Source organism: Caretta caretta, chromosome 7 (assembly GCF_965140235.1).
Source record: "Caretta caretta isolate rCarCar2 chromosome 7, rCarCar1.hap1, whole genome shotgun sequence".
NCBI classification, from domain to species: Eukaryota; Metazoa; Chordata; order Testudines; family Cheloniidae; genus Caretta; species Caretta caretta.
This window is the reverse complement of record NC_134212.1, coordinates 78,786,079-78,798,134: the sequence shown is the minus strand read 5'-3', so window position 1 is coordinate 78,798,134 and position 12,056 is coordinate 78,786,079. Positions and strand designations below refer to the sequence as shown.

General features: G+C 43.0%; 1 protein-coding gene and 1 long non-coding RNA gene across 4 annotated transcripts in view; one reads left to right on the top strand and one right to left on the bottom strand.

Moving 5' to 3' along the window:
• Nucleotides 1–528: 528 nt before the first annotated feature.
• Nucleotides 529–10,424, bottom strand: NRBF2 (nuclear receptor binding factor 2). Of its 3 annotated transcripts, none has more exons than XM_048858049.2 (4): nucleotides 10,268–10,424; nucleotides 4,885–4,969; nucleotides 3,244–3,284; nucleotides 529–2,047 (listed from the first exon to the last, which is right to left on the bottom strand). In XM_048858049.2, the coding sequence occupies exons 1-4, from the start codon at nucleotides 10,319–10,321 to the stop codon at nucleotides 1,328–1,330; spliced, it is 900 nt and encodes a 299-aa protein (XP_048714006.2). In that variant the 5' UTR covers nucleotides 10,322–10,424; the 3' UTR covers nucleotides 529–1,327. The 3 variants fall into 3 exon arrangements, with proteins under 3 accessions (XP_048714006.2, XP_074986926.1, XP_074986925.1); XM_075130825.1 differs by having other exon boundaries at nucleotides 10,292–10,411; XM_075130824.1 differs by lacking the exon at nucleotides 10,268–10,424 and adding an exon at nucleotides 5,289–5,608.
• Nucleotides 9,914–12,056, top strand: part of LOC125639933 (uncharacterized) — an 80,428-nt gene continuing 78,285 nt past the window's right edge. Inside the window, exon 1 of the long non-coding RNA XR_007357638.2 lies at nucleotides 9,914–10,073. This is a non-coding gene — a long non-coding RNA (uncharacterized LOC125639933). The remainder of the gene's footprint in view (nucleotides 10,074–12,056) is intronic.

Here is a 12,056-nt window from a genome sequence, read left to right as displayed (position 1 = left end):
TTGAGTTGTGAGCAAATTCAAACCTGTTCCTTGAGCAAGTCCATTGTTTTTATCTGCATTTCTTTCCTCCAGCCCTTGCCTTCTATTCAGGGAGAGAACAGACCAGGCATTAGGGAAAGAAGAAAATTTGCACAGAAGCTGAGAATAAGAGGGACCGTGGTATTCTCTATGCACTTCAGCAGAAAGCTAGCACTAAAGCTGTGGGAACAAGCTCATTCTGTAGAGGAGGTACGGAAAACCACTGCACTTGTGCTTTGAGTCTTGAACTGAATAAGCCATTTTGGAATCTGTGTCCTATGGTTTCTGCTCAGTAGGTGCATCACCTCTTAAAATTGTACAGACAAGAATGTCATTGCACACACCACAACGACCCCTTGGCTCTTCCCAAGTTCTCTGTATGTACCTGAAAGTGAAAGGCTGGAAGTTGTGTTCCATTTTCCCTTACCACCAGCTATTTTTAGCATAACAAAACTTTATAGTTCAATTGACTGGCACTTTAATGTTTGTGAAGACTATTTTCACCCACTCTTATGGTGTTGAATACGACTGAGTTTATTTTCATAGGCTTAGTGACTGATTTACAGATGTAAACAAATATTTCCTTTTTGTGCAATTAAATACTGCTCACTAGCATTACTTCCATTCATGCACCTCTGAAGAACATGATACTTTTTCCTCAGGTTTTTTAAGCAATGTAATTTTTTTATATAGAAACCCAGAGTTAAATTTGATGCACCTTGATTAGTTATGTAAACAATCTAAAATTCCCCACAGAACGAATAACTTGGTTCCTTCATAGAAAGTTTATATATTTCTCCTGATTAATCTGAGGTTAATATTGTCAGGAGACAAGAGTGTGGCACATCAATTCATCTAGATATGGTGTAACTTATACACCTCTCCATTAACAAAATTGTGCATAATGAAATGCTTACAATCTGAATGAATGATAGAAAGCATCTTTCAAGCTGAAGTGGCAGCCATCTGGCAACCATAAGTTAAGTTCTGCATCGTTTATGGCATTATAGATACCTATTACACGTAGCATTACTTCAAAACCCTGAAGGATTGTGTTTGAAATGTTTTCCAAGCAGTCATTTGGTTTGAAACGTCGGAAGAAAGACGCAAGAGCTTGCATTTACCAATTTATGGTACCCTTAAGCTCTATGATTCAGTGTATTTCACAGTGACAGTTGCTGTAATGCCTTTTCTTGCACAGTAGGATTGTGTTAGATGTTGGCTGCCCTTGGATCATCATTGTCCTGGTGGTTTTCCCTTTTCTCACTTTGCTTAACTACATTTCATGAGCACTTCTTATGGTCTTCATTTAGCTGTTCATAAGTCCTTTCAGTATATCTTCAGAGAGCTCCAGGAGAGGGAGTTCAGGTGATGGAATGTCCAAGGGAGGAAGATTGGGTATTGGAATGTCCTTAGCTTTCCCTGCATTTGCTGCAAACTTCTGCCAAGTTGAGGCTGAAGTAGTAGCCGTTTCTGAATGCTGCTGTAGACCCCATAATTCTGACTTCTCCACAAAATCAGCATCTACATCCAACTCCTTCTCTACTGGAGCTTTTTGAAGTTTAATCCTTTCTGCTTTTAGCTGTTTATTTTCTCTCCTTAATCTCTCATTTTCAGCTACAAGAAATTCCACATGCCGTTTTAAATCTGCAATTTTGGTTGCCTGCTCCTCTATTATCGTTTTGTCATCTTTTGGGGCTTTGTTCCCAATACACACTTCCATTTGCACCTCTCTTTTCTGAAGCAGAAATAATAGTGTATCTGGCTCCCTGTCAAAGACACCCTGAGTTTCCTGTAGATGCTTACTTGCAGAAGGACTGTATTTCTGAGTAACAGGAACCAATATGTTTTGGTCTTCAGATTCTTCAGCTGATGGTTTATAAGAGGTCTGAAGGTGTTCAGCTATATCCTTGTCTGCATTCTGTTGGGCTTTTAGCCTTTCCTCTCTCTTTGCCCTTTTCCACCTCTCCTGGATGAGCAGTAACTGTTTCATGTGACTATCCCTTTGTAATTCCAGTGATAATTGAGCCTGTCCAAGAAAAAGAAGATTGACTGAATTAACACATAGGCCCTAATCCTGCAAGCATATGTGTGAGTAAAGTTACAGTCATGCTTCAGTGTTTACAGAATCAGTACCCTAGCATGTCCTGGAGGAGAAACCTCTTTCTCTAGCTTCTGCAATGCAGATTCAGGCATTATGCTATCAAACTCACTGTAACTGTAGTCTGTGATATGGAAGTGTTATGGGTGACTACTAAATTTTTGGACATCTGTAATTTCTCTTTCAATCCATATGGACACTTTTGAAGGGAGGAGATAAGTTTGATTGGCCTGTGACCATCCACAAATGAACTTGGGATGAGATGTCATGCCTTACTTGGCCTGTAATTCAACACGTGTATTTTTTAAATAAGTAGCAAATCCTTTTGTTGTAGTATATGGCTAGACCACTGCGTTGACACCACCACTAAGCAGCAGAGACTGCTACAGTGAGATTACATCAGCATTTTCAAACTGACCCTCTATTCTGAGTCACTCCAATTGTTGGACCATTGGGGTGGATGTTCCAGGCTTAGCTAAAAAGTGTTCCATTTTTGGATGAAATTTTCTCCATAGTTTAGCCATGTTTAACCAATAATAGTAATGGGGGAGTGGCAATTTTACAGACTGAATCAGAGGGCATGTATGACTTTACAGACTGGTGACGCAGGCACTCACTTGAAGATCCAAATCCAAGTCCCTGCTCCAATGACTGTTCCAATAAGTGGAACGGCTTCAAGAGGAGAGACAGAAAGACCTGCCACAAAGTATCCCAGTGCGCTTCCCTGCCATGGAGGTGACCCAAGTTCAAATTCCTGCTACACACACACACTCCAGGTCCAACAAAATATTCTGTCCAACCCAAAATGGATATTCTTTAGTTTTCTCCAAAGAGAATTCTTTTGTGGAACTGCCAGTGAATCACAATAAGGGGTTATTTACCAAGCTCTACTCCACCCTCCTGCTATCCACAGCTACTAGACTTGGGCCTTGGACAGCCAGGCATAAATTAGAGCAGTGCAGGTCATTCAAAGTAGGTAGCATAACTATATGGTGTAAAAGGTCTGATCACACAATTAGGACATAGTGTAATAGGCACGTGCCCAAGGGCCTGAGTTAGTGTGTTTGTACAATAATACCTTCAACATTTCCCAGCTGTAGAATGCAAACTAAAGGCAATCTCACCTGCTCCGATTGTGTCAGCTTCATGGCTTCAGCAAGGTATGCTGCACAAAAAAAACAAATTGGTAAACACTTAGGCCAGGATTGTGAAAATTAGAACACTTTTCCTGAAAGCTAAAGACTCACAAGTTTTAAGTATTTTAAAAAGCTTTCAGATCTGATCATTTTGTTCACTGAATCCACACACACAGAGGGGATTACACTGGCAAACTATTGCTGGGAACATGCATACTGCTTTTCAAATGCATGTCTGCCCTTAAGAGCTTTAAGCCTACATAGTATTTAAAGGTAAACAGCTTCCATATCATCATCTGTGAAGCAAAGCCTCTTTGCTCATCCTGGTATAATATGCGTTGCATATTTCTATGTACGGTTCTAACTGCTTCACCTCTGAGGAGAGCACTACCAACGCAATTTCATTAGTCTTTCCAGATCAAAACGAAGGTTTGCAGGAAGTCCCCAAAGGAGGTGCAGCAGCATCCGCCCCTGCAGTACATAAGGAAGTGACAAAGCTAGGGGCCAGAGTCTTATTTACATCCATTTAAAGAACATATAAATGAAATACTAAAACACTCTACAGTAGAATACCACACTTTTCTTTGACTGCATTACTGATGGGGTAGGGAAGCAATATCCATGGCTCTCAGGCTGGATAAAAAAAAAATCAATGATTTTTTTATTTAAGTGCATTTCTTTTTCAAATTAATTTTTAATTTTACAACTTTTAAGGCCTAAATTTACTATAATCTATTAAAATTACTTAAGTATTCAAGCAGTAGATATTTGCTGCTGCTGAAATTTTAGAGAAAGCTAATCCATCGAACTGCTGGAAGTCACTTGCTAAGCACCTGAAACCAAAAGTGGTTGAAGTGCTAAATCAGCTTTTGACAGCAGTAGCCCCTTCCCCAGATGCAGAGAGAACGTTTTCTTCTTTTCAGTTTCTTCTAGTTCAAACCAGTGATTAGTTCAAGGTTAAAGTGACTGGGGCAGGAATACAAGTTTCTCAGCTCCCTCCCCCCAAAATTATATTAAAAACAAGCCTACAGCACTTGGAGAAGCCACCTATCTAGTGGTCCTCCACACAAGACCCAGAAACTGCACCTGTCTAGCCAGTTGTGCCTATAATGTGGCCACCTCCCATCTCTCCAGAGCAGATTTCACCTGTTAATAGGCAGCAGCTGCACATTCACAAATCAAATGTGAACCTGAATACACATCTTTGTGAATAAGGATGGAAGACTGTCAATCATGGGGGGGGGGGGGGGGGGGGGGCCCTGCAGAACTGACCTCATTGCCCCTGAAGGTTGAAATTGCTTTATCAGCAATAGATTCATTAAAAAAATTAAGATTGCGAACCACCAATTGACTGTTTAGTTAAGATTTGTGGCTAAATATTTCCCGCATCATGCTGACAACTAGCTACTCCAAGTAAGAAAGGTATGAAAGATCAAAATTGAAGTGAAATTAAAGGCCACATTTCCAAGAGAGATTTCCGACAGGGCCTCTAAACCTGGGTTCACATTTTTTGCATGTATAAAAACAGCATTTGTATGCAAGTATGTATCTAGTTACTTGGCCAGAGCAAGTTTCAAAGCTGCTTTTGAAAACTGGGTCATAAATATCTTATGAAAAGGTAACACTCACCAGCTGCTTTTTTGTGACAAGAAATTGCTTCTTCGTATTTCCCTGCTGCCAACAACCGGTCTGCTTTTCTACTCTGCTGATGAGCCTTAAAAGAAACAAAATGTTATTTTAATCAAAGCTAGGAATGGCTGGAGCTGTTTTTTATAGTAACTAGCTAGCACCAAACAGATAATCAGATGTTCACACATCATACATCTTCAGACTCTTAACCCAAGATCTCCCATTCCAGCCTTTCCTATAATGCTCACCCACCGTCGGACTTTTGTGCACAAATGTACTGTGCAGATATGGCAAAAGGTTTAAGGCACAACTGACCTCACAGTAGCTATTTCACAGTGAATATATACCACCCATTTTATGAAGTGGCAGTGACTAAGTCTTCGCACACAATACTTAACACTTACACACTTGCAGTGGCAAACAAGTGTCTTAGGGCAGTGGTCCAAGACCAGTGCCAAAACAGCACTGCTGGTGTAAGGAACCAGCCACCAGTGGTTATATTGCCATGAGCTCCTGGAAACAATCCTCCAGAACTGTGGAGTTGTGTGTCCTAATGTGAGAGCCAGGAATCTTCTCATAAGCAATGTGTGAGATCAACCACACACACACTTCTCTTGTGGGACCTGATGGTATAAGACGGACTATAGCTCCCAACAGCTTTTCATTTTCTTCACGATCCTGAAGAGCTCCCTGCACTCAAAGCTGACAAAACAAGAGAAGCACTATCAGTTGATGCTTTCCATAAAAGCCTTCAACTTGGTTAAAATGTTACAAAATTCAGCGTAAGCAGCCATACTTTACTAGCAGTAAGCTGCTTCATAGCAACAGAGTAAGAGTAGAAGAGTTAACAAAGTAGAGCATGATTTAAGAGATACTGTTTCTAGAGAGAGGTTTTTTGTTTATGGGCCCTATCAGTTACGTCAAGACATTTGGGTCAGTAGGATAGTTTTTATCATCCAGTATTGAGCCATGTGAACAAGGGCTCAGACTAGACTCAAGGATCTTTGTGACAATATTTAAGTGGTGTTTACCCATTTAGGGCTTGTCTATATGGCGATTTAGTGCAATGGACTCAAAACACATGATGGAACTTTTAGTGGATAGCAGCAGGATCTATATAGCCACTCGTGTGACAGGCTCATGTGCTGCAGATTCACACCCTAGCTTGCACCAGACACTAAATTGCTGTATAGATAAACCCTTAGTATTGTTAACTTCCCACATTTTTGCTCATCCCCACCTTTGTCTGAACACAGCAGAGGAAGGTGATTCCTTTTTTCTGCCTTCTTCCAATGGAAAGATACTATTTTATTACCTCTTTCCATAGACTCTCACATGAGGTTATACCAAGGAAAAGAGCTTACTTTCCTGACAAACAGCGGAGTGAATTCACAAGTATGTTAACCCAAAGATCACTGTTTGTTTCACAAAACAGCCATTTTCTATGCTTCACCCTTTGGCAAGAGAGATTGGTTTGTGCATACAGTAACTTCATTTACTAAAATGCTCTTTAGGAAAATAGGAGCCCTACTCAGAAAGTATCTGAAATGGGACATCTAACAGGAAATGAGCTTGGTATCTTGCATTAGTAATACCTGTAGAACCCTCAACACACTCAACTTTACAACTAGTTCTGTAGTTTCCCAAAGCAACACTTTCAATATCAAAATGGGTAGTCTTGGCCTGTCCAAGAGAGACAGGTCCAGAGAAGCCAGGTCAACCAGAAGAGGAGACATTAAGTCCTGAGAAGAAAAAAGTAGCAAGTTCATTGATCAGAATTAAATTCAGCAGAACAGAACCCCAGGTCCATTTTTGAATTAGCCTAGAATAATTTCTCCAGAAGAATTTTCTACAGAAAAAGTGTCATTTAAAATTATGGTTAAATAGCAAATCACAATACATAACCATGTGAAAAGCCTTCTTAAAAAAACCGTGGCCTGTCAGGTATTGATTAAGCAAGTGACTGACTAGAGGATTCCAAGCCTAGAATCCAACTCCATGTTAAGTCAAAGGGCCATTAACAGGAGCTTAACTGAGTCCTAGTTGATTAAGATATCCTTTCACATAAACAATCACCAAAAGCTAGCACTGTGATCCTACACTTTAGAAAGGAGGATTTCAAGAAGAAAAAAGTCAAAACCTTTAAGTCAAACTTGAGGAATCTAAAATCCTTAGACTATTTAGGCATACTATGATGACCCAGAAGGCATGCACAACAAAAAAGGGGGACACAAACAGAAAATGGTACAGTTAAAGGACTAAAGAAATTTGAGCCAACAGCTATCCTTCAGAAAAATGGAAATGCAGCCTAAGTGAGGCCAACAGAGAAAAGCATAACTATAGCAGACATGTAAGGCATTAGATAAGCTAAGAGCAAATAGTTAAATACATAAACTAGAAATTCTTTAAGTATCAGCTGCAGAAAGACTTCAAGAATTTTAAGGTCTACTGGATAAGCAGGATGTTAAGGAAGCAATAGGACACTGCAAAGCAGCTAAATTATTTCTTAATCCGTTCTCTTCACGGTGGAAATGGGTGAGATGCTCAACTTCTCAGGTAAAGAGGTGACCCAACAAACTGAAATTTAAACAACGAAAAAATCACAAACGTATAGTATTCACATCCAGGAGTTAATGAATTTTAGAATGAATGGTCCAAGCTGCTAACAAACCTATGCAATTTCACTAAAATGAGTCAACAGTTCTACATCGGAGGAAAGAAAATATTGTTACTGGGTGAAAAAAGTTACTGGGTGATCCTGACTTTCAGAGCAGTGAGCCTTACTTCAACAGATGGAAAACTAGTTAAAACAGTAACTTACTTATAAAACACTTAGCTCTTATCTACGCTACAGGGGGAGATTGATCTAAATTATGCAACTTCAGCTATGTGAATAACTTAGCTGAAGTTGACGTACTTAGATCTACTTCCCGCGGGGTCCACACTATGCAATGTCAACTCAAGATGCTCTCCCGTCAACTCCCCTTGCGCTTCCCATTCAGGTGGAGTACAGAAGTCGATGGGAGAGCGATTGGCAGTCAATTTAGCAGGTCTTCACTAGACCTGCTAAATCAACCTCTGACGCATCGATCGCTGCACATCAAACCCCCGGTAAGTGAAGACAAGCCCAAAGATAAATATAAGGACAAACCAGCATGGTGCCTGTGAAAGAAAAATCAATTCAAATTGGATGTGTCCACAAGATGATAGCTTTCTGGCTCATTAAACTGAAGCCCTGGGACTGGATTCAGATAGATTAATAGGAGACATGACAGAGGTAAACAATAAGAAGAAGTAGTCAAATCAGACACTCAATTAACTTCTCATAATACAGTAACAAGAGCAAAGGCAAAAATGTAAAAGTGAGGGCAAGAGGAGGAAGTAAACAAGACATAATGCCTCTGGAAGTCATTGCCACAAGAGAGGCCAAGAGCTCAGTGGGTTTCAGAAAGGCATTGGTTGTTTCCAGGGATGAGATGATTCATAGTTCCATCAGATAAGATACAAAGGTCTAAATTAAGGATAAAAATCTTCGTACTTCAGGTTATAGTCCTTCATTAATGAGGGGTTAGGAAAATATTCCCCTATAAGCAGGTAATTACATTACTTTTTATTTATAGGGTTTCTTGCACCTTCCTCTGAAGTTGTATTGGCCACTGTCAGGACACTAGTGGACAATATAGGTGACTACTCTCTTTTCGAGAACTCCTATAGCACATACACAAGTCTAGAGAGATTATTTGTTGTTTGGAACTATAAACAGGTATGGTAATCGTACTGCTCTTGTGGTCAGACCATCACCTCCTTGGCCTTATTCATACTTTTGTTAGTGCAGAAAACCTTACTTTATGGTCTGCTTTCAAATGTCAGGCAGGGACACCACTAAATGGTGACTCCTGCCCAGCCACCCACAGTTATCACCTATTTACCAGTCATTTACCACTCAGAACTCAAAATTGCTGCTCTCTCTTGTCTTCTAAACCCACACTAGACCTTTCCTCAATTGCTGACTACAGTCCTACGTCTACTAAACTGCTTTGAAGAGGTTCTGGAGTTTCTTGTCAACCTCTATGGCTCCTTCCTCCAGCACAATCCTCTTAATTTTCAGCCTGGACACCCATCCCATCACTAAATTACCCCTTATACATGATTATTCACTTGTTTCTTGCCTGAGATCACAGATCAACTTATTACTTGGCCTTAGACCTTCTCTACATGCCATAACTTTAAATCTGTTTAAATCTCAGATTACCCTTGGTGCCAACCTACTGCAGTCATTAGTATTTTGGTCTGAGTTGCTTATATCAATTTAGCTTAAGTCAGTAAGGAATTTACAAGGCACACATTAAAATTGAGACTCTATACAATAGAGTTCCACCAATTAAATCAAATCACTGGTTCTCTCATGCAGACAAGGCCTCTGTGTGCATCTTATCCTATTTCTGTAACCCCAGTGTTTCCTTCCCAGGTCTTGTGTCACTCATATAAACATTCTACAAAGGGTTCAGCCATAATTACTACTTATCCCAAACTTGATCTGATGAAACAGTTATTCATGCTTTGATTCCCTCTAACATTCTTCCTAAATAGCTACTGCCACTTTTAACAGTCCCAAATCTCATGGTCCCATGACTAGTTATACCTAACTCTCAAAAGTACTGAAATACCATACACCAGTGAAGGAAAGACACTTACAAAATGCTGTGCACAAGTAGCTTCAAGTGTCTGGGTTTCCTGCCTATCACCTTTTATTTGTAGGGTGTATACATACACTAGAATTCCCCATACCTAGAACGACTGAGGATTTTCGAAGGCGTCTAACACCACATTTAACTCTCTAGCAGCGGTTATATTATCACTCCGAGCTGACGTGGCTAGAGGTGGTTTCTAATCAGGGCTCTGGTCCTATGTTGAAGAACGTGCACCGCCAGGACAGACCAGACAATGACCCCACGGGCCCTGCATTTCCCCAGCACGGGGACGTGCCCCGGACGCCTGTTTACAGCGGCGTCTGCTGTCCCGCTGGCGGGCACCCGACGCTGGAGTTCAAGGCCCCTGCCGCAGGGCGCGAGGGGAAGGTCCAACCGCCTCTAGTCGCCTCCTCCACACCAGCCAGCAGGGTCTCGTCCTCGCCAGCGACACTCAGCCCCCGCTGTGCCACGAGGGCAGCTCCTCCCCCTGCGGCGCTGGTAAGCCGCAGCGCAGCCAGGGCTCCGGCGCGGTCACCCTCCCATTGCCCACGCCTGCCCCAGCCCCGAGTCCCGAGTCCCTTCGCGCTCCGCACCTGCCAGCGGGGCAGCCGCCGCTCGCTCGCTCGCTCGCTCGCCCGCCCGCCCCGGCGCCCGCTGCCCAGCGACCCCTCCCCGCCCGGGGCGCGGCTCACCAGGTTGAGGGGCCCCTCCATCACCTCCATAGGCGGTGGGGGCTGCGGGCACATGGGCTCTGCGGCTCCGTCCCGGCGCCCCTGCCCCAGGCTCGGCCTCCTGTAAACACGGAAACGCTTCCGCCTCGAGCACGCACGCAGTGGCGTCACCGCGCCTCCCGGCTATCTCGCGAGGGCCACGTCCAAATGCGCAAATCCCACGAGAAGAGTGGAAGGTCTCCATGGTAACGGGCACCGGGCGACGCCGTGGGCAGCCGGCCGCGTATTTTCATTGGCTCGGAGGCGCGACTTGAACGTGACTGTTCGCGGGCGCGGGTTTGGAAGGGCGGGCTCTTTGGAGGAGCGGGAGGGGAGAGGTGCCGCCTGGCCAGGCTTCCCCAGCCTCCTCTGAGGCAGGTGGCCGGGGTATCCGCGTGGGTGGGCGCCTCCCGGCGATGTCCATGCGGGTGCCTTGGCGGGGCACTAGCTGGGTAGCACGAGGGGGTAGCACTAGCTGCAAGGGTGGTGGGTGGCTGGGCGCACGCTGCCCGGCCCGCCCGCAGTCCGGTTTTATCAGCGTCATCCGCGGTTTGTGTACCTCACAGGTAGCAGCCCTCGGGCCTGGCGGGGAAGGCCTCGGGAGCTGCCTGTGACTCCTCTCACTCAGAAAAGGTTGAAAGCTGGATCCTCCATGTGGCTCTGAGATCTTGGCTCCAAGCCCGTAGATTGTCCTATCAGAATATCGTCCACAGGTCGCCGCTCCTCCTGCACACGCCAACATGCCTCCTGTCGCATGAGTGCTGCAGCAACCCAGGTCCAGAACCTGCATGTTGCTGGAGGTGACCACATTTCGGCCTGGAGACTCCCAAATTCTAATATTTTGGCTCACTAGGAGTGGCTACACTTGTAATGTCTTTTGATAGTATAATTTTGGAGCGGGAGGGCTGGGACCAAAAATCAGAGTGAGTTTTTCCCTTTGTCTTGTTCACAGTGGTTTGAGCATTGGCCTGCTAAACCCAGGGTTGTGAGTTCAATCCTTGAGGGGGCCATTTAGGGATCTGGGGCAAAAATTGGGGATTGGTCCTGCTTTGAGCAGGGGGTTGGACTAGATGACCTCCTTAGGTCCCTTCCAACCCTGAGATTCTATGATTTACATAAACATTAGTGATGTAACTGCGAATTATCAGTGTCCGCCCACCTCATAGCATTGTTGTGCAGTGCTTGTTCATTAATGTCTGTAAAAGATTATTTAAATTCTCAGGTTTATTACTACCACTAGGAGAAAAAATGTGGAACTGTAGATAGAAGTTTCAAGAGTCTTCTCCATAATTCAACTAACACTGTGGTATGATTAGAAAAATGTAATTTGGGTTGCCAATGTACATATAAAATTTAAGTCTAATAAATAAATCTTGGGAAGAGCTTCTACATAGAACGAAGGATCCTAGCATATTCTTCCAAAGGAATTTTCTGTTAAATGTCTATTTAGTGACAAAATTGTTATTGGTACTGCAAAAAAGAGAAAAAAGACTCTAAACACCCTTGACTTTTGTGTAAAAATTGCATGTGACTTTGTGAATCTTGAGAAATGGGAACGAATGACTGAAATTTAATTCTCATTGTTAGAAATGTGTGCCTAGTAAATCTCCTATTGCTGTAACTACCATCATAATATATTTATAGACATTTTTATAATGTTATACTATTCTGGGTCATGTTGAAAAAGTTTAAAACACTTGAATGTGAGAATTCTCATGGAGTTTGTGAAACCCCTTAATCGTGTTGCTGGCACAACGCTATAATGCTCTGC

Bases quoted from the DNA above. Each gene is read 5' to 3' on its own strand.
- NRBF2 (XM_075130824.1), bottom strand. From the start codon at position 5,462: ATGAGAAGATTCCTGGCTCTCACATTAGGACACACAACTCCACAGTTC. The intron at 3,285-4,884 runs GTGAGTGTTACC...TTTTTTGTGCAG, and splicing joins TTGTCACAAAAAAGCAGCTG to CATACCTTGCTGAAGCCATG. The intron at 2,048-3,243 runs GTGAGATTGCCT...TTTCTTGGACAG, and splicing joins AGCTGACACAATCGGAGCAG to GCTCAATTATCACTGGAATT.